The sequence below is a fragment of the Palaemon carinicauda genome, chromosome 38 (assembly GCF_036898095.1).
Source record: "Palaemon carinicauda isolate YSFRI2023 chromosome 38, ASM3689809v2, whole genome shotgun sequence".
NCBI lineage: Eukaryota > Metazoa > Arthropoda > Malacostraca > Decapoda > Palaemonidae > Palaemon > Palaemon carinicauda.
This window is the reverse complement of record NC_090762.1, coordinates 21,492,965-21,516,028: the sequence shown is the minus strand read 5'-3', so window position 1 is coordinate 21,516,028 and position 23,064 is coordinate 21,492,965. Positions and strand designations below refer to the sequence as shown.

General features: G+C 41.4%; 1 protein-coding gene across 1 annotated transcript in view; it reads left to right on the top strand.

Moving 5' to 3' along the window:
* LOC137630442 (protein mono-ADP-ribosyltransferase PARP11-like) overlaps positions 1–22,722 on the top strand; it is a 27,123-nt gene extending 4,401 nt beyond the window's left edge. Inside the window, exons 2-4 of the mRNA XM_068361914.1 lie at positions 10,492–10,533; positions 12,951–14,197; positions 22,283–22,722. Coding sequence (XP_068218015.1) covers positions 10,492–10,533; positions 12,951–14,197; positions 22,283–22,520 — 1,527 coding nt within the window. The 3' untranslated portion in view covers positions 22,521–22,722. The remainder of the gene's footprint in view (positions 1–10,491; positions 10,534–12,950; positions 14,198–22,282) is intronic.
* The last annotated feature ends 342 nt before the right edge of the window (positions 22,723–23,064 follow it).

The window sequence follows — 23,064 nt, the reverse complement described above, 5'->3', positions numbered from 1 at the left end:
ACCCCTGGTTAATCCTGTGATATTAGTAAAATGGAGAATGACATCTGTCATAAAGCAGATACGCTTTATCGGTTTCACTGTTTGGATGGCTTGTGTCTAACTACAGTATTAATTTTACCTGAAAATGGATGAACTATTTTTATACGAGTACGCTATACAATGGGTCAGAAATTGTCCTACTGGCCATGACAGATTGGTTTTACTATAAATGTCATAATCCCTGTACATGCTTAGTACATCTCATATCGGAGTGTTTTAAACATTCTCTGCAATACTTCTTGATATTTTACTTTTCACTTGAACCTTAGTTTAGTTTTATCACAGTTCTGCTAAATGTACTGTATTTTCTAACAAGATATTTCTTTTGGATGTTAGTATTAATAGCATATTGATATATAGGCCTTGGGAAGACAGTTACAACTACGATGCTAATTATTATAAATAAACTTTTTGGGCTCAAGCCATGTCGTCCTGATGGAAGATTCCTATTGGTAACTTTCTAAGGGATATTTGGCTACAGTGATATTCCCAGAGAATTTACCTTTAGGTCTCCCGAATTCTAACTCCTGGCGCGAATATCCTTAAAATTTTTCTTAAGGATATCGCATAATGTCAGGGGACGTATATCTTGATATGACACATAGCAATCTTCACCACGAATAGCGTTTTCGTTTCGAGGGGAAGAGTGGCGAAACAGAAGGGGAGCCGTTATCAAGGTTACCCTTCCTCCCGTACTACTACGAGTATCCAAGATGTCGCTCGTTCCTATTTCTGGAGCGATTTTGCACGGTGGTTTTCCCTGTTGATCTAATGTTTTTTATCGTTATTGTGAGGATTAATTATGCAATCTCCAGCTTCTTCTGCCTCTGGAAAATTAAGTATTTATTCCTTAGAGTGTATAATTTTTAGCTCCTGCTTCACAGAGAAATTAGTGTAATTTAACGTGTTATGGAGCTTGGTCGGTCACCAGAGGTGCCATCGGCGCTGTCGTTCGTTATGCATGAGTTATTTAGTTAGCAGAACGACATTCCCGGTTGTAATAGCATTAATGAATTATGAAGCTATTTAGGTACAATTATACTAGTAAAGATATATTTATGCATACAATTTCCTCTTCCTTATGTCGATCGTATACGTTAGAGTTTCGGCGATTTAGGTAACCAAGATCTCGCCCCGCGCTAGGCTACCTAGCCTATGCGCTTTAGTATACTTTCATACATTATCCCCGTTTACCCTCGTGTATCGTTTTATCAATTCAACGGGAGATAGTATATCTCCTAGAATTAGTTATATAACTCGATGCTCGTCTCTTGTGAAGATTTAAGAGTAATCCCTCCTTCCCTCTGAGTGCCGCCATAGGCGACAACCCTATCTAGTCTTGCATAGAGTAGTTCACTCCAGCTTGACTAGGCTAGGGTTTTCTGTCTCCCGATCTTGCTGGCGAGTATCCCGGCTTTGGTTTTCGACAGAACCTCAGAGTATTCAGTCTTTCTGCCGGCGGCCGAGCAGCAGGGCGAGTAGTCACTCCCCTGCCGACTTACAGCTGTCGGCATAGGAGGCTAAGCCTCCCTAGGCCACACCTGAAGTGGTAGTATGATGCCGCCACCTTCTCCCCTGCGGTCTAGAAGACTAGTCCTGTTTCGGCAGACCCTAGGCTGAAGAATAGATATTCTTCTGCTGCATAGGATGGCGCCAATACTGAAACCAAGTTTCTCCCTTGTGTAGAAGTGGCGGCAATCCTGCCGCCTTCTTCCACACTTGATACAGGACCCTTTTCCCTGCCCCTCTCTTTCCTTCAGCAATGGCTTAGCTATCGCAATCCTGTGGCCATCGTCCTACAATCTCACCACTTGCCGGGTAGATTGTGGTGCCGGCCGGGCTCCTACATAAGCAGCTGTATAGACACTCAGTCTTTCCCTTATGGACGCAAAGCTCCGGGAAAGGTTGTGACGGCTGCCGGTGGGAGACCCCTCTTCTGTCGAGTGTTCTTCAGTCCTCCCTTGGATTGTCATCCACATCCCTGAAGCCGGCAGCGACCGGTAACGGATCTTGTGGCTGGATGGAAGCTTGAATGATGCATTCTCCCCTTCCATTTGAACCCTCATTCAGGAGGAAGGGAGTAAGTTAAGTACTTACACCCTTATTTATTGTAAACATACATTTTAATAAGGCAGCCCTTCACTCCATGCTTTCTCTCTCTCTGTCTGCTAGTGCCGCCAGGTACTAACCGACCCGGAAGCATGCCGACTGGACCGGTGCTGTCAGGTACTACTGCCGGCTGGACCGGTGCTGTCAGGTACTACTGCCGGCTGGACCGGTGCTGTCAGGTACTACTGCCGGCTGGACCGGTGCTGCCAGGTACTAACCCAGCCGGCGTGGACCGTTCTGCCAGGTGCTAGCCTAGCCGGCAATATGCCGATTGAACTACAGTATATGATTATACAGTAACCAGTATATTTGCAGTATAGTATATACTGCAGACAGAAAACTATAGTATATACAGTATTATACAGTAGTTATTTTCCAACATACAGTACCTTGTGTATCCTTGCACAGTCTGTTGTTGAGACCAATCCTATATTGAAAGAAAAGATTTCCTTCAATACACTGATAGTTAATCAGTTAACAACTTACCCCACAATATTAAAGAACTTAAGGGTCAGTGTTAGTATACACTTATTCTAGCCCTAGAGGTTAGAACCCTTCTCTTTGAGTTTGCCTAGCTATGGAAACTCTATAGCTTTAATTTTGGGGGAGGTCACAGCAATTGGCTGGACAGGAAACACAAGTATGTGTCTTTCCTATTTCCCTTCTAGCTTAACTATCCTAAGCTATAATGGTTAAAATATTAATACGTATTAATATTTTGCATAATTTGCTTATCATGTGAGATAAGCAACCACATACTCATTTAATTTTCGTTTCTTTACAGGAGGACCAAATGAAGTGCGATGTGATCTCCTGCAACCACAGAAGTAGGGACTTCTGTGGTCACAAAGCGTGCAGGCCTCATGGCCCCTGCACCATGAATACCGAAACCCTGCGGTACTGGAACCCCCAAGAGTGCAACATCTGCCGAACCTTGGTGCCCGAAGGTTTCGACGACCCCAAGTCAACGGAGTCGAGGGATGCAGCACGAGCAAAACTGCGTAAATGGGTACGAGGTTTCCAGAAGAACTCTACGGGACTGTACCTACCCAATGAAAGGATGCGTGACTTGCTGTTCCCGAAAGCGGGTAGCGAAGCTGTCGTACCCCAAGCACGAACTGGACCTCCCTGCATCCAGATTGCCATCAAGACGGATGTCAGTGAGGCGTTGCAAGGCATGGACATCCACCAGGAGGAAAGGATGTCTGAAATGTCTACAGACACTGAAAAGGATCTACTGAAGGATGATCCCGAGGAGGAGTCTACTCTACCTCTATATGAAGATGATGATGTCAAGTCGGAGTCCCTTCCGTCTGTGCCGGCCCCGGAGCCATTACCCTCAACATCTTCCTCTTCTGCCCCGCCATCAGGCGACAGAGCCAGGGACTGGCCCATCTTACGGCCCTAATGGAGAGCATTTGCAAGTAAGGCGAAGCTAGGGAAGCGAAACTCGAGAAAGAGCTCCGTGAAGCTCGACTCTCCGCATCCCGAGGGTCATACAAGCGACCCAGAGTCCAAGACCTCCCATCCTGCTCCGAAACCAATCCCTGGAGGTATGCGGAGTTTATGCCAATCACCAACGGCAAACTCTACATATCGGAGAAGATGGGAGCCATCCCCCTAAATGACATTCAGTTCTGGCCAAGCTTTAATGCTTACCCAGACTGCTTCATCTGACTGAAGCAGGAGCCAGAGTCGAAAGAGGAGACGGAACCCAAGGAGGTCATGGTATTCGACCACTACAAGGTACAGGCTCTATTGTTGAGCAGCCTGAAGAAGGTGGGATACACGAACTTTAAAGTGTCCGCCCTGAGCAAGACGCATCCTACCTTTCTTTCTCCTGCTTCAATAGCCTTCCCCTTTACATCGAAGGCTTTTAAAGCCGTTGCCAAGGCAGTGGAGGCAGGCAAACCATGTCCTACACTGGAGGAGTGTAGACCTCTGTCATTAGCCCTGCCCATGGAGGATAAGAAGTGGAAAGAAGTCCACCAAACCTTCTCAGTAGGGAAGTTGGATGCAGATATCGCGGGACGACAGTTCAGCGAGAATCTCCTGAAACTGTCAGACTTTCTCTTGCATAGGGAGCAAGAGACGAAGGAGAGACTGGCGGCATCCCTATCCCTACAGAACTGCATGGAGATGTGTGCAGGCCTAAAGAGCACCCCAAACATGAACATGGTCATGGCCAAAATGCACATGGCCACCTTAGTAAAGGACCTGTACACTTTTATGAAGGCCAGGAGAGCATGTAGAGAGTTCGTGTTTGCTGAAGAAACAGTGAAACACGAACCCAGGAAGCTGATAGCTTCTGATATCTGGGGTAAAGACCTCTTCTCAAATGAAGTGGTCAAGGAGGTAGTTAACAGAGCCACCACGGAGAATAGGAACCTTCTCCAGAAGTGGGGCATATCATCCAAACGTAAGTCTTCCTCGGATGCGGGTCCCCAACATAAGAGGACGACCAAGAGACCCAGACTACCCTCTCGGCCTGGCAAACAACAACATCCCTCAGGCACCATGACCGCGGTGCTCCAAGTGGTTGCTCAACCACAAACCACATTCCAGGCGGTGCCTCAACAGCTGGTTGCCCAGTCACCAGCATTCAACCCCGGGTTCGAGAGGCAAACCACTACCTTTCGTACCAAAGGTAGAGGCTCCAGACGGGGCTCCTCAAGACACCCCTCACGAGGTAAGGGAGGATGCGGTCAGGGAGGTAAATCCTCCGGACAATCGAACCAATGAGATGCTTCAGGTAGGAGGGAGGCTCCAACAATTTCAGGATCGTTGGACCTTCGATCCTTGGGCCCTCAGCCTAATCAAGAACGGACTTGGATGGAGCTGGAGCAAGCATCCACCATCATTTCCTCAATTCTTCCAACACTCCACCCCCTCATTGGAAGAATATACCCTAGAGCTAATGAGCAAATGGTTAATAAGGAGGCCAAAGTCCATCAAATTCCAGGGAAGGGTGTTTTGTGTTCCCAAGAAGGACTCTGACAAACTCGGAGTCATTCTGGACTTGTTGCCACTCAAAAAGTTCATGGAGAACAGCAAGTTTAGGATGTTAACCCTTCAGCACATAAGGACCCTGTTACCAAAATGGGCGTACAGTCTCAATAGACCTGGCAGATGCTTACTGGCATATTCCAGTCAACCCCTCCCTCTCCTCCTACCTAGGATTCAAGCTACAGAAGAAAAAGTACGTCTTCAGAGCCATGCTCTTCGGACTAAACATAACCCCAAGGATCTTCACAAAACTTGCAGACACAGTCGTTCAACAACTACGCCTAGGTGTTCAGATAGCAGCGTACTTGGACGACTGGCCGGTGTGGGCAGCATCCAGGACGGCTTGTCTGCAAGCATCCAAGAAAGTGATCCAGTTCCTGGAACATCTGGGATTCAAGATCAACTTCAAGAAGTCTCGACTCTCTCCAGCTCAGGAGTTTCAATGGCTGGGAATCCATTGGAACTTGAAGTCACACCACCTCTCCATTCCCCCAAGGAAGAGGAGAGAGATCCCAGGATCTGTCAAGAGACTACTGAAATCCAACAAGATCTCAAGACGCCAACAGGAAAGAGTACTGGGCTCTCTCCAGTTTGCAGCCGTGGCAGACCCAGTGCTAAGAGCACAGCTGAAAGATGCATCAGGAGTCTGGAGAAGATACACATAAAACACTCGAAGAGATCTAAAAAGACCGATACCGACCTTACTACGATCACTTCTCAAGCCTTGGTTGAAGGCCAAGAACCTAAAGAGGACTTATAACCACCTCCACCATCGATAACCATCCACATGGATGCCTTGACGGAAGGATGGGGAGGTCACTCCCATCAAAGGAAAGTCCAAGGGACTTGGTCTTCTCTGTTCAAGACCTTTCACATCAACATTTTGGAGGCCATGGCAGTCCTCTTGACGTTGAAAAAACTCTCCCCTCGCAGATCAGCCCACATCAGGCTGATCTTGGTCAGCGAAGTGATTATGAGATATCTGAACCGACAAGGCTCGAGATCGCCCCATATCAACCATGTGATATTGGCCATCTTCCGTCTGGCGGAAAAGAAGAGATGGCACTTATCAGTAGTTCACCTTCAAGGGTTCCGCAATGTGACGGCGGACGCTCTATCCAGTCTCAAGCCGATAGAGTCAGAATGGTCCCTAGACGCAGACTCATTCTCCTTCATCTTACAAGTTCTGGAACTGCAGATCGACCTCTTCGCGACGAGCGACAACAAGAAAGTACTTCGATATGTAGCCCCATACGAGGACCCTCTAGCGGAGGCGACGGACGCCATGTCCCTCGATTGGAACAAATGGACCCGGATTTACCTGTTCCCTCCGACTAATCTCCTGCTGAAGGTCCTCAACAGGCTGAGATCCTTCCGAGGAACAGCAGCTCTAGTGGCTCCCAAATGGCCCAGGAGCAACTGGTTCCCTCTGATAATGGAACTGAAGCTGAGGTTGGTCCCTCTACCGAACCCAGCGCTATCTCAACAGGTTCAGAAGTCAACTGTCTTCGCTTCATCACAGAGAACCCAAAACCTTCATCTCATGATTTTCTCGCCTTAGCGGTTAAGAAAAGATTTGGGATCTCAAAAGGCAGTATAGACTTCTTAGAAGAATACAAGTCCAAGTCAACCAGAAGACAATATGAATTGTCTTGGAAAAAGTGGGTTCCTTTCGTTAAAGCAAGAGGACCGAAAGAAATCTCAATAGATTTTTGTCTGTCCTTCTTTATCCACCTTTAAGAACAAGGTCTGGCAGCCAACACGATAACTACGTGTAAGTCGGCCCTGACTAGACCTCTTCTATATGCCTTCCAAGTGGACCTGACGAACGAAATCTTTAACAAGATCCCGAAGGCATGTGCTAGACTTAGGCCGGCAGCTCCTCCGAAGCCCATTTCATGGTCCATGGACAAGGTCCTACAATATGCTTCAACTGTGAACAATGAAGATTGTTCTCTTAAGGATCTAACTCAAAAAGTTATTTTCCTGTTTGCTATAGCCTCTGGGGCTAGAGTCAGTGAAATAGTGGCCCTATCCAGAAACGAGGGCCCATATTCAGTTCACAGAAGTGGGAGAGCTGAATCTTTTTCCTGATCCAACCTTTCTCGCCAAAAACGAGCTACCCACTAAAAGATGGGTTACCTGGAGAATCTGCCCTCTGAAGGAAGAAGTCTCTCTGTGTCAGGTAGAATGTCTAAAGGTCTATCTTTGAAGAACTTCAGACTTCAGGGGAGGACAGCTCTTTAAAGGAGAAACTTCAGGATCAAACTTATCCCTAAAACAACTGAGGGCGAGGCTCACCTACTTCATTCGCAGAGCGGATCCTGACAGTACACCCACAGGTCATGATCCAAGGAACATTGCTTCTTCACTGAACTTTTTTCAATATATGGACTTTGAGTGTCTTCGCTCATATACTGGATGGAAGTCATCCAGAGTGTTCTACAAACATTATGCGAAGCAAGTGCATGAATTGAAGCATTATGTGGTGGCGGCAGGTAATGTATTAAAACCTGTCGTCTAGTACTGCGATGAACAGTGAATTGATTGGGACTATCAAGTAGGGTGAAAAGGTGTTGACACCTTCCAGTGCAATACCTTTTAAGTGAGTGTCACCATGGTGACACTAAAGACTGTTCAAATCTCAGGTGTGGAATTATACAGATAACACTTGTGCCGTGTGTACTTGTACACAGTGTTGATAATATACAACGTTTACTGAAAATTATATTGGAAAATTTTATCAAATTTCATAGTGGCACTAATCATTTCTTTCCTTTCAGGTGGAAAATTTTTCTGTTTAAAACTGTATGTATAATTCCTGTAATATATATTACACTTGTTATTCTAATTTTACTCATTTATTGTAAATAAATGTCTATTGAAGTGTAATTGCATCTTATTTCGCCCCACAATTAGCACATTAAAAGTAGTCAGAATTCTTATTTACCTAAGTAAACATCATATTATTGTATACTCACAAACATTGAATATACAGTGGAATTCTTATTTACCTAAGTAAACATCATATTATTGTATACTCACAAACATTGAATATACAGTGGAACCTCTACACACGAACGTATCTACATCCGAATTTTCCAACATCCGAAGTAAAATTCGAGCAAATTTTTGACTCTACACCCGAATTTTATTTCGACACACGAAGTAGCAATTTTCGTCGTACCGGTTGTATCCGAATTTTTCGACACGCGAAGTACAATTCGAACACGTTCCTACTCTACACCCGAATTTTTTTTTCGACACCCGAAGTAAACAATACTCGTATGCGTAGTTGGTGCTCATAGCGCCTGATGTGTTTTTTATTTCCGCCAATAGAAGGCAGCACTTCAACCTCGGAGGGACCCTCAATTAGCGTGGCTTGGGTCAGTCCTCTGTTCTCGTTGGCTTTATGTGGTTGTGCCCTGTGCGTTCTGCTATTAATTGTGTTTTAATCGTGATTTTTTACATTCATCCTTTTACGGTATTTTACGAAAATCATGGGTCCTAAAAGGCTTAGTTTCGCAAGTGGTAGTGGTAGTGGTGAGAAAAGGAATAAGGGAATGCTTTCTTTAGAAGTAAAGCAAGGAATTATTGAAAAGCATGAGCGTGGAGTCCGTATGAGTGAACTTGCAATAAGTTTCGCGCAAATAAAAGAGGTGTTAGGAAAATATCAAGACGTGGTCGACTTCATCGACAAATACCATCCAAAGAAATTGGAGGTTTGTCGTGTAGCTGCGCAGTTTGATGATGTTTCCCTAACTTATTTTCGAAACATTCTGAAAAGCTGTACCAAGCAACTTTCTATCGATAGCTTCTTTAAAAAAACTACGAAGCGAACTCGTGATGAAGAGGAAGGAAGTGGTTCAAAGAAAACAGCAAAGAGTGAAGAGAAAAAAATTCAATCAATTTTAAGCGTAGAGAGTGAAAGTGATTAAAATTAATCATCAAAAAGAAAAAAAGAAAATGTAAAAAAAAAATATAAATTATAAAAAAAAAAAGCTAAGTTATGTTAAAGTTCACTTAGTGTAAGTTAGAATAAGTTACGGTAGTGTACGTTTATCGTAGTTAACCTCTCTACCTCCTCGCCGCCCGTCCGTCTCTTCTCTGCGTAGCAAGACTAACAACACCTGCGCTGGAGTTTCTAAGGTAAAGTGACGCTAAAAACCCGTTTCTTATTTATCATTTTTTGCTAATTCTTCTTATTTACATGTCTATTCTTCTTATTTACATGTCTATTATCTAATTTAGTGTTCATTATACTCATGGGAAAATTATGTGTAGTAGTTTATTAAGAAGTTATCATAGGTTTTTGGGCTCAACCACGGATTAATCCTATTTCATTGTATTCTTATGGGAAAATTCGTTTCGACAACCGAACATTTTCTACATCCGAAGTTGGTTCTGGAACGGATTAAATTCGTATGTAGAGGTTCCACCGTAGTTGATACTTATTGTTCTAACAACATATACAAACTGTGAGACTTTTGTATATCTAGTTGATACTTATGTTTGTTCCTACAATATATGCAAACCTTGAGACCCCCTTTTCTACTGTCTAGTATGACTCGTCCCTGCAGGGGACAGGAAGCCCTAACATTGTCCATGATTAGTGGTACAGTAATGACGTATAACGGTAACGTCGTATGTCTCAATGGTCCGGATGACCATAGAAAAATTGTCCCAAGGTTAAGGCACTTATGAAAATCCACAGATACAGTACTTTCTAGTACTGTAATTCTCTGGTAAACTTCCATCAGGACGACAAGGCTTGAGCCCAAAAAAACGGATTTTGAAGCGAAGCGAAAAATCTATTTTTGGGTGAGATAGCCATGTCATCCTGATGGACCCGCCCTTCTTTTCCATAGAAAAGGCTTAAGCAAGATCCCTCCCGTAACTACTATATCTGTAGCACCATGCTCATTGCTACAAGGAATGAGCGCCATCTTGGATACTCGTAATAGTACGGGAGGAAGGGTAACCTTGATAACGGCTTCCCTTCTGTTTCGCCACTCTTCCCCCTCGAAACGAAAACGCCATTCGGGGTGAAGATTGCTATGTGTCGTATCAAGATATACGTCCCCTGATATTATGCGATATCCTTAAGAGAAATTTTAAGGATATTCGCGCCAGGAGTTAGAATTCTGGAGACCTAAAAGTCAATTCTCTGGGAATATCACTGTGGCAAAATATCCCTTAGAAAGCTACCAATAGGAACCTTCCATCAGGACGACATGGCTATCTCACTTAAAAATAGATTTTTCGCTTCGCTTCAAAATCCGTTAATTGAATAAGAAGTAACGTTAGCCTATACTAAATCCTTATATTTTATTCCAGATGGAGAGTGCCAAAAGAAGGCCCAGGAACCAAAGATCACTAGTAAGTACCACTCAGATTTTCTACTTTTACAATGAGTGTCTCGTGTATATCCATGTATGGCTTATTAATTTTTTACCTGCTATAAGATTTGCTTCACTGTGTTTTTGACAAATTTATGAAAATAATGAACCTAGTAATGTAACTTATGTCAAAACTGATCTTACGTAAAGTACATTCCCAGTATATTTTTGTAGGTCACTTAAAAGCATAACAATTCGAGCTTGAACAAGAAATAAGTAAAAATTAATTAGCGTAAGTCTTAAGTCTAAAAATAGACCTTGGTTTGGTTTCCTTGAGAAATTTATATGGATGAGAATATTTAAAGTCAATCTGTAGATTATGGCTAGCCTTATAACCATCAAAGTTGGAAAATTTGTATATACTGCACATAGAAATGCAAAAGGCATTAATGATTACCGGGTAACTTAAAAAAAATTGGCCATAATAAAAAACCCTTTCCTCATACATTAAGCTTTACTATAGTGATAGTAGTATATTGATTATCAGCGAGTGTTATGCAGTAATACTAGATAGGAACAACTATGCTGTGATAGAAACCAAGTAAAAACAATATCAGGTAGTACTTAGTGGGTTAATTATCCGCCTGCCGCTGTTACCTAACCCTCGCGAAGTGGAAGTCTAGGTAACTGGAAATATAAGAGCTATTTACTTAATTAGGATTGACTTTGTTAACAGGGATTTGGTTTGGATTTATGAATTGGGCCTAGGGGGCAGTGCTTGGATTTTGGAGGCCATTTACTGCCTAGGTGCAAGGAGGGGTGAGGGGCAGCAGTTGCACTATAAAGTGAAATTAAAAATTGCCCAGCAAGATGGAAGAAAGGAAGCAGGAATGTAGGTAAAGTTGAAAGCCAAAAATGAGGGCAGTTAGGGGCCAAATAGGTATTGAGGTATTGTAAAGGCTTTTATTGCTGAGATCATAGTATTTCTGGGTATTATCGATATACAGTATACTTCAAGAATATAGACGTTATGTAACACTAATTGAGGAATTTTACATTTGCAGACTCTTGAGCTTTTAAGTGTAAAACTGTATTCTATTGTAAACAGCTTAAAGTAAAGCTTTGTATAGTAAGGCTCTCCATAATACTGGAAACCCACAATAAATACAGTATATTCATTTCATAATGAAAATAACCTTCCTACTCTAAGAGACTGAATGTAAGCATTGTCGATCAGAGAGCAGATATTCTTACACCCATCCATTTGTGTGGTATAAATTTCTTCTTAAGACCTGTTCAGTATTTTTGTTTGGAAAAAATACCATTGAAAGATATGACTTTTCTCAAACACACACACACACACACCTTGGCAAGATCATTGCAACCATGGCAAAGTTTGATGACCTTGCCTTTCCTTATGACCTTGAGATTGCTAATATTGATTTTGCTTTAAGCTTGTTCTCTTGAATACCTTGCAAAATTCCTTAGTTTAATGTCACAAGAACTCAAGTTCAGTGTGTAATTACTTACTTAATAAGCATATATACTTGTTAAAATTATGATTTTCAACTATTTAAAGGTAAACATGAATGTTTTATACATATTATATATCCTGGCATGAAAACTATGCTAGACTTTTATGATCTTCACATTGCATCTCTTAATTTTACACAGCCCAAATTTGGCTATAAAAGCTTGAATTATGATAATGTATGATGATCATGACTTTCTGTGAAAGATGTTTTCATATAGCCCAATACACAGCATATTTTAACACAAACTCTTCAGCCATACCAGTATTTCATGACAATGATTTTCTGTTTGACCTTGAATTACGTGTTTCTTGTTTCAAGAAAACTGTAAGCCTAGATGTGACATTTATTTCCTAAGGATATTGGTTTTAATTGCTGCTTTAAAAAAAGGATTGAAATTTGTAAGTTTTGTAATTATTTTAGGGGTTCCCTCTAAAGGTTAGATCATCAATAAAGTTTTGGATGATCAAAATATGATTTTCAATCCATAGAAAAGATATGGACAAATAAAATAAAAAAGACATCACCAAATAAAATAAAATGGACCATTTTGTATGTTAGGAATGCAGATTTGCTTTCTTTTTACCACAATAATTTATTCAATTTATATTTCCAACAAACCATACCAGCCTCCCTTAGCATTAACTGGAAACGATTGAAATACTCTATGAGGGCACTAAAGAGATGATGCTTTTGTTACTTTTATTGGGCAGTATTTTAGTTTATGCCCTCAACATTACATAGTATTATGGTCTCTATTTAAATGCAATTCATTCAAATTCTTATCAGTGACTATAACAATGTTTGAATTTTTAGGTGATCTAAATATCTTTTGTAATATTTAAATTATTTACAATTGACAAGGTTCAAGACTTTACACAATGCAGTATGTAATATATTCTATCTTCATTTTTCCTGTGAACAGAGTTCCAGCCAATCAAGACAATCACTTCCACACAATGAAGCATTTCATAGGATACCACAATTTGGCAGAGGTGCTTCAAATCCAAAACCACAAAATGAGAGGCGATCCCAATCTGCCAAAGATTTAAGGGGCCCTAGATCTGCATACAAAAATTTAACGAAATGGTCCTACTACCACGATGGTGATGTTGAAGTACCAGAAATCTGTGTCTACTCAATTGATAACCGGTGTAGCTTTGAGGATCGTGGTTGTCTTAGGCTTCATGCAAAATGCACTAGTCAATGGCAGGTTTTCCATAAATCTGTTTGGTGTAACTTCCGGAATTTCCACTCAATAGAGATTGAGGAGGCCTTTGAAGATGTCACACAAACGGGGGTGCAACTTACACCAGTTAATCCATCTAAACTTGGTAATGCAGGAAAAGACATGTTTAAAATCCTCGGAAATGATCTGTGGGAAGTTGAATTTGAGCAGATGTGGGTGAAAAACTTGAACTCTCCAAATATCACTTACAAGATTCGTCGTTTATCGACCCAGTCAGCTGCATTATCAAATAGTTCTAAGGCAACAACTTTTGTATGGTATTTCTTGGATGTTAACAATAAATGGATAAAATATGGAGAAAACGATAGCACAAAGAACACTGAAAACACTTCCTCCATTACTTCTGAAGAAATAGAAAAATGCTACAATAGTAATAGATTGGATCAAATCAAATTTAGCACATCCAAATTTCAATATATTTTAGATATGGAATCCATGCAGCAAACTAATACAGTAACTAATAATGTCAGGCCAGTCCGCCGACGTCCATTGAAGAAATTTACTATAAAACAGGAAAACCCAAAACACCAGGTTGGATTACGAACGCCAGGGAATCCTGTTAATCAAGATTTGCCCCCTCTTTGGGATTCCATGAAAACAACAGATCCAATGAGAATTATAACTTTAGAAAATGCCAGTAAAGAGTATAATGAAATATCCCATTTATTGCTACTGACACTACCAGGTAAAAGGGCTCAAGCAATCAAGAGAATTCAAAATCCTTTTTTGTGGAGGGCATTCAAGAATAAGCAGCATGAACTAACCCTCAAATATCAAAGTGGAAATTCACTCAATATCCAGAGGCTCTTCCATGGAACAAGAGAGGAATATGTTGAATCAATATGCAAGGAGAATTTCGACTGGAGGCTCCATGGTACAAATGTGGGACAAATGTACGGAAGAGGATCATATTTTTCCAATAGGTAAATTTTTTTTTTAGCTTGTACATTGGGTAGTAAGCATGACTTTTATTACTGCTATTGAGTTTGTAATACCTACTGTTTCTTTTGTTTATTTTTTTTCTTTGAGGGATGTAGTTTCACTTGAACAATTAGTACAGTATATGGAAATATGTACTGTATTGTATTTTTGCTGTATGATTTTTAGCAAGGGTTAACCACCCACCCCGCTAGTTAGCAGGAGGGGGTGAGACAAACCTTAGCTGAGCACCCACTTTGCTTGCAGGGAGGATTTCTTGGGGGACAGGTGATGGCAGATCAATCTGTATAAATAGCTCCAGAAGGGAAAAATACAAATTACTTTCAAATATGTCATTTCTTCCGTCACTAATACAAAATCTTGCTATTTATAGGGATGACTTAACCATTAGGAGGGTGGAAGTCTGCACCAATCTGGCTTATCGGCATTTGACCATTCATGTTCTGCACCTAACTGGTAGGAGCCCTTACACCTCACTAAATACCGTGCTATGCACGGTCAGCAGCCTACGGAAGCTGTGCGCTTGTGATACTAGTACTGTGATTAGTCCAGTTAAGTGTTTTCCAAATCATTGGACCCACCTCGCCAGAGGGTATGAGGACGTAACAAGTATATTTATCTATACATGTATCAGGTTACACAAGGGAAATGGTTCTACCTGCGGAGAGCTGAGGTGAGCTTTGTAGAGTACTGTAGGTGCTGTTAGCCCATAAGGTGGGAGATGAAAGAAAGAACCAGTTATTCTTTGGCATTCATCCCAGACTTCTGCCCTCCCTCATCTGCTACGTGTCCATCAAGGAACCTGAGGTTTTAAATCATTTTTTGGGTAACCACCACAGAATCAATGGAGAATGTTTCCATGTTCCTGTGGGTCATGTCTTGCATGAAGTGGGCGGTGAAGGTCATTAATACTCCTACACGCTTGCTGACAAGCCCTGCATCACAGAGTAGTCTTTAAAATGCTAGGGCATACTCTTGCCTCTAACATTATGAGCTCTTGGTCTCTTCTATGAGAAGGATGAGGATTCAATGCTTGGTCCATGACCTTGCAAATCTGGTCCAAGAACATGTTCCTGATGATCCTTTTCTTGACCTTCCCCAAGCTGACCAAGAGTGCTGACACTCGGGAATGAATGAGCTCTTGTAGTTTCCTTGAGGTAGGGCCTCCAGTTTCTCTTTGGCATAGTAACCGTTGATCTGGATCATTGGTCGTACTACAAAGGACTTCGAGACAGAAGGGTTTGGATTTTGGGGTACTAAGCTGCCACAAACGAGGTCGAGTATTACCTGGCTCAACGCCGTGAATGAGATGTTAAAAGTGGCTAGTGGGGTTCAATGACTCTCTTGGCCCAAGCTAACACAAGTGGGAGACCTGTCATTGAGGTCAGATGATTATACGCTGCTTGGAGTCCAGGGTTGTATGTGGCACCTTTTGGGGGCCGAATGTCGCAAACCATGCCCCATGGAAGAGGTCTCCCATCCGACTAATGGTCTGTAGCCTCGAAGCTCCGTATGTGGAGGGACGATGCTGACGTTGAGGAAACGATGATTCCTTTCGGTCTGAAGACAAGGCCTAAGGTCTAGCGGTGGCCTTTCTTTGCCGAAACCGAGAGAAGCTTTTCTCCCAAAGGTAAATGGTAAACTCCTCTCAAAGGTAAATGGTAAACTCCTCTAATGCTAGAATAGTGGCATCGAGGAGAGGGATACCCTTTCCATGATACCAACTATAGTCCACCTCGCCTGGGTAGCCAAAGATCTACGCAGGTATGCAGACATCCTCTTCGCAACTTGTTGCGGAAAGGACTCTCTGAGAGGGGAGTAGCTGGGTAGTCTCCAGGCGTGAAGTCACAACAAAGATACAGCTTTGTGGAAGATGTTCACATATGGCTGTTAGAGTCTCTGTCCGTCAGGAGTTGCAGATGAGTCACTTGGGGGTGACGAGTCTGCTGGGTAAGAAAAGTCTTTTTGGCAAGACAAGGATGGCCTGCTCCCGAAGACAAACTACTCAGGAGAAACACTAAATCCACTGGCTGGAAAGGGGTTTCCTAAGGGGGAGTGGAACAAGCTAAAGACTATATACTCCCTCCACTGACTAAGTATGGGCATTGGCCCATTGCCGCATAAAGGAGTGTGGCGTCGAGTGCTGTAAAAAGTTAGACTACAAACGGTTATTATTTCAAGTTAATTACTAAAGAAAAACATTCGGGACAGCAACCTAACCCGTGTAACGGGAAGGGTGTTCCCCTCACAGAGGAGCTGGCTGCCACTCACGTAACAAGATAGAAGTTAAGCTCTGGGTAGTCAGCAAGCGCCCCCCCCCCCCACACACACAACTTGCAGGGAGCGAGCAACATTAACATCCCAACGGAGAAGGAGTACTGTATTCACACTAGAACAACTCTCCTGCAGCGGAGGCCACCAGCCTAACGATTGTCCCGTGCCAAAAGGGGGGACATAGCAGAAGAGAAGGTTCTCCACCCTTGATAACATGCCGCACTATGCTGTCACACAAACAGCAACATTTACTGCAATGAAAAGAAAGCTTAAATATATTTATATATATATAAAAAAAATCACCAAATTGTTCTTAAGCACTTCTTAGTGTACCATTCACGAATGTGGTAAAGTAAAATAATTTTTACCATCTTAAAATAACACATTTGATACCTTGTGTTGAAGAGGAAAATGAAAAAAAAAAAAAAAAAAGTGTAAATAGTGAAACTTACCTCAATGAAATATGTAAATGATGCACCCTAGCAGGTTAAAGCTGAGATTCCCTTGATTTAAAGTGATTTTTTTTTTTTGCATTTTTCACCCATGAAAAATTACAAATTCCTTACTGCTCATCGTCTGTCATATTGAATGAATCACACAAAAACAAAATTGATTAAAGGGACTAGATTAAAACATTTTATCAAATATCACAGGTACAGCCTTGTACTGTCTGTTGTTTGCATCATGAGTGGAATAGCATCAACAATGGACCTCCAGACAGGGCCAAGTTGAATATCACAAATTTGGAGGAGGGAAGTATAATACTGTACATATGAAGGCTTCAGGTTTGTATACTGTACCTAGGAAATAATTTGCATTTTTCCTAGCTATACAAACCTGAGTCATTTAAATGGGTTGATTATGGTGAAGCTAATTACAGCCAGTGGTAGAATTAATGAGGGTCTGGTATGGCTGCATCACCCTCCCTCGTATCGGGATGGTATGATGTTGCTCGTGGCTGATATCTCACTCAAATGATAGTTCTCCCCAACCCTTGGATATGATACAACATAAGAGAGGCCATGACGCTTACTCATCCTCTTTGACAACACTAAGAAGAAGAGGAAGATCGTCTTAAGTGCAAGGTCCCTGTCTGAGGCCTTACCTAACGGATTTTGAAGGGAAGCGAAAAATCTATTTTTGGGTGAAATGGCCATGACATCCTGATGGAAGGTTCCTTTAGGCAGGTTTCTAAGGGATATTTGGCTACAGTGATATTCCCAGAGAATTGACCATAGTTCTCCAGAATTCTAACTCCTGGCACGAATATCCTTAAAATTTCTCTTAAGGATATCGCATAATATCAGGGGACGTATATCTTGATATGACATATGGCAATCTTCACCGCGAATAGCGTTCTCGTTTCGAGGGGGAAGAGTGGCGAAACTAAAGGGGAGCCGTTATCAAGGTTACCCTTCCTCCCGTACTATTACAAGGCTCCAAGATGGCACTCATTCCTTGTAGCATCGAGCATGGTGCTACAGATATAGTAGTTTCGGGAGGGATCTTGCCTAAGCCTTTTCTATGGAAAAGGAGGCGGGTCCATCAGGACGACATGGCCATCTCACCCAAAAATAGATTTTTCGCTTCACTTCAAAATCCGTTTTTTGGGCTCAAGCCATGTGGTCCTGATGGAAATTTACCAGAGAATTACTTGAAAGTACTGTATCTGGATTTTCCTAAGTGCCTTAACCTTGGGACAATTTTTATTTAGTCATCCAGACTATTGAGAAATATGACGGTACCGGTATACGTCATTACCACTAATCATGGAACAATGTTAGGGCTTCCTGCCCCTGCAGGGAAGTGTCATGCTAGACAGTAAAAAAGGGTCTCAAGGTTTGTATATATTGTAGGAAAAAATATAAGTATCAACCAGAACTATTTGTTTCTATTGCTCCAATAATATAAGGTCTACTTAGGTTATTAAGTAAAGAACTCTAGCTCCATTTATTGTGCTAATTGCAGGGCGAAATAAGATGCAATTACACTCTTTTTAATCATTTATTTAGTTTAAATGAGTTAATTGGATAAGTGTAAAATGTAGAACAGAATTATACATACAACAAGTACAGATAAAGTTTTTCTACCTGAAAGGGAAGAAAAGATTAATCCCACTATAAAATTGAAAATTTAAAAATTTATCAATATAATTTTCTGTAAATGTTGGATACTATCAACACTGTACAATGTACACATGGCACAAGTGTCATCTGTATAATTCTACACCTGAAAATTTCAACAGTCCCAGTGACACCCATATAAAGGATATTGCACTGGAAGTGTCAACACCTTTTCACCCAAATTTATAGTCCCAATCAATTCACTGTTCATTGCAACACTAGACGACAGGTTTTACTACACTACCTGCCGCCACCACGTAATGCTTAAGTTCATGCACTTGCTTTACATAATATTTATAAAACACTCTGGACGACTTCCATTCAGAAAAATCTGGAGAATGCATAATAAATCCTCTCAAGAACGTTAGATAATGGAAAACCACCGTGCGAAATCGCTACCAAAGAAGGAATGAGCACCATCTTTGAGCCTTGTAATAGTACGGGAGGAAGGGTAACCATAATAATGGCTCCCCTTCAGTTTCGCCACTCTTCCCCCTCGAAACGAAAACACTATTCGGGGTGAAGATTGCCATGTGTCGTATCAAGATATACGTCCCCTAATATTATGCGATATCCTTAAGAGAAATTTTTAGGATAATTGCGCCAGGAGTTAGAATTCTGGAGACATATGGTCAATTCTCTGGGAATATCACTGTAGCCAAATATCCCTTAGAAAGCTACCAATAGGAACCTTCCATCAGGATGACATAGCTTGAGCCCAAAAAAAGGTTGATATGGTGCCAATTTTAGGGACCATTAAACTTTAATCACATTTCAAGTTGGGGGTTTGATTTCCCGTGGCGGACAGGACTGCACAAAACTGTCAAAGCCGAGAGTTCTCACAAAGAGGGGTCAATTCCCTTCAGTTTAAAAATCTGGCTCAAGGCTGAACAAGAGCCTTTCTGTGCTGTGACCGTGAGAAATTTTTCCTGTAGTTAAAGTGAAAAGTCTGCTATCAGTGGAATATTTGTCTTGAGTGGTGCAGAGTTCCTTTGATAAGGCCAAATACAAAAGAGAGACCACTATGCTTGGTAGACCATTGCAGAGGACTTTCAGAAATACCCTTAATGTTGCTTCGCAGTCGGTCTCGAATAGCCCTTCTTTCGTAGGAGGTGCTGGATAACTTCCAGCCATAAGAATCAGGGGTTCCACTGCTGTGTGTAACCTTTTCACATGAGATTGTCAAGAAAGGGTTGGACCTCTACAAGCAGATCTAGAATGTCTGGGAACCACTCCAATTCATTTTGTTCAATACAGTACCTGGCAGATCAGACAGAATGAAGGAAAGGAGTAAACATTCATCTCTTACCGGTTGTGTTGAAATACATCTTCCATCACTGCTTCTGTGTTTGGTACTGGGTAACAATACACCACTAGTTTGTAGTTGAGGCAAGTGGCAAACTTATCGATGGTCAGGGTAACTCCTCAAAGTTAGGAGTTCCCTCGCCACTAGATGATTTAAACACCACTCTGAACCAACTATCATCCCTAGTCAGCTTAGATTGTTTGCTATTATGCTCTTTCCTGTGATGAGATGGGTTCCTGTGATGAGATGGGTTGTGAGGCAAAGGACATTCACCAATGTCCAATGATGCATCCCTACGGCCATTTGACAAAGGGGGCAAGACATGAAGCCTCTTTGCTTGTTGATGTGCGTCACCCCAGTTGTGTTGTCGTTCATCAACACTACTGAGTGACCCTTGACGGTATTGTGAAGTGAAACGACTTGTCTTCCTGTGCCCAAAAGCATGAGATCTGTTCCATTCGAAGATGAGCCTCTCACCCTTGGCAGGATGCATCTGAGAACAGGAAGTCTGAAGGAAGACCTATAGTGAACACCCGACTAATAGGTTCTTTTCCTCGTAAGATCCGATGTGACATCTTGAGGTTCTCTCAGCAGAGCAGATGAACGGTTTGATGTCTGGGACCACTGAGACTTCAGAGCCCATTGAATTGACTGGAGAAGTGGGGTCAGAATGTTGAGTCAGGAGAGGAGGTCTTAATGTCCTCAACTGAAACAAAAGAGAACTGGATTCTCGTCTATTTATACTCCCTTTTAAAGCGTTCTGTCTCATCGGTAGTGGGGATGTTGGTATCAGGTTGATGCCTATAAACTTACAGCATCTCTGGAGGTGAGAAAGGTCTCCAACGCTTATCTAAAGGCTGCAGTCAGCTGATTTTGTGACCGAGGAGCAATCCAAGGAAATAGAGGATGAGGCTCATCACGGGTATCCAGCAGAAACACCGATCCGAAATTGTCTGCTTCTGTTGGCACTGCTCCAAGGTCCAGTGTTTAAGCTGCAGATAAATTCAGAGTACACTTTTACCCAGCACATGAAGAGATACAACAGATTACTCTGACAATTCATTGCCCCCTCAACCCCCAAGAATAGGATAGTCCACTGACCACATAATCAGGGACTGAAGACAGCCGTACTGAACACAAGAAGAGCACTCATACTCTTCTTTCAGATCATTCAATGAAGTTTTCAAGTGGTACCATCCTCTCGACTTGCTCTACCAAAGATGAGAGTTGTGGAAGGAGCATATGTCCATGTCCCGGCAGAAAAGGAAAAGGGGAGTGCCAAGGCTTTTTCATCAACCAAAGGGAAAAAGTTCCGGGGTCACAGCCCTGGCCTAGGGGGATCAAAGGACAGCTGTGCTTTCCTCACCAAGGGGTAGGTAGCAATTTGGTGTGCCATACACACATCCTAAGAGAGGTGGAATCGAAAGGAGCCCTTTCCTACGACTAAAGCTGACTGAATTTTAACTTCGTCTTTATAAAAAGTGAACAGGCGGAAGTCAAAATTGATAACAAGGAGGAAATGTGCATGATCATGTTTCTTCCTCTTTCAACCCTTAGTCTGCAACCAGAGGAGTCAAAAGTGGAAAAACCCAGACAATGATGCCCCTCTAAGGGGAGAAACAACAGGGTTTCATCCAACAGGAACCACAACAGTTGTAAGGGTTGGTGTGAAGTAAAGGGGAAGGAGCCAAGGGGCGACTGGGTCAGGGGATGCATTTGTCATGTGGGTTCAACAAATTAAAGTAGAAAAAAAAAAATATTGTGGCATTACGGATAAAGGATTTACAGTCATAAAGTACAGTAATTGCAAATAGACAAAGTATAGCCACTTGTAATATTTAGTAGTTGTAAATTTTACTGATTTAACTTGTAGCTTCCAGTGATTGGCCCCATTTTATGTCTGTACTAGAATTATTTTTCAATTCTCTAAAACCCTGAAGTACATATACATAGTTTTTTTTTTTTTAAAGGTAACAACCTGTACTATGTACGACTACAGTAATCATCACTTGTATGCTTGAGGCCTAAGGAAATCTTTTGGCTCTCTTTGCTGCATATATATAAAAAGCAGCATTTTTAATAAATTAACTATGAAGTTGGATTTGTAGCATTAATTCATTTGACTACAGTGAATGAGTAATTGGTGTACTATGTATCCCTTATTTTGTAGATAATTTCTGAAAATTTAAGTTAAGATTTTGATCTTTAATTTAGAATTAATTAATTTTGATAAAAATATTTCTTAAAATAATGAAAATACCACGAATTACAGTATTAGAATTTTCTTGAACATCTAAAAGTTGCTAGATAACACCTGCTATAAGTAATGTGCTTCTTACTGTAATAGAATTTGATCCTCCTTGCAGTGCAGCAGTAGCAAGCAGATATTGCCAGCCATCCATGAATGGTCATTGCTTTCTGCTGGTTGCTGAAGTGATTGTGGGTGAAGTCACCAAAGGTGATAGTAGCATGACCAGGCCACCAAAGAACAGGTCCACAAATGAGCTCTACGATACAACAGTAGATGACTTAAGTGCACCAAAAATATTTGTTAAATATGACAAACAAGAATACTGTCCACTTTATATTATTCAATTTGCATGAAGGTACAGTTCTTTGTTTCTTCTATTAAGTAAACAAAGGTTTCTACTTCTTTGTACTTTTTCAAGTACTACAATATTTGTGTACAAAATAACCATTCATGACTGTGCTTACCCATATGTCCCGATTGTATGAAATTTGCAACTTTGAAATCAAGTAAATGCAGTGCAATATTGCTGAAAATTGAAATATATCTAAAAACTCAGAGGTATTTGAAATATACTCCTGTTACCGTTAAAAATAAAAATGTTGCAGCCCTACTCGAAAGTTGATGTTACTTTTTCATGTATGAGGATAATGGAAATTTGTTGTTAATATTTACTTTGCTTTTCACTTTAGTAAAAGATCAAGAATGGATTTTGCTACTAAGTGAAATACTGTATACATTTTTTTTACTTTCATGTAAGTAAGAATCTCTTCTGTTCCTTGTATGTTTAGAGATGTATACATGCTTTTGTTATTCTCATATAAGCAATATTTCATGAAAAGAGATTTTTGATACTGTGAATTGAAATACTTTGTTGCATACTGATATGTTGGACATCTA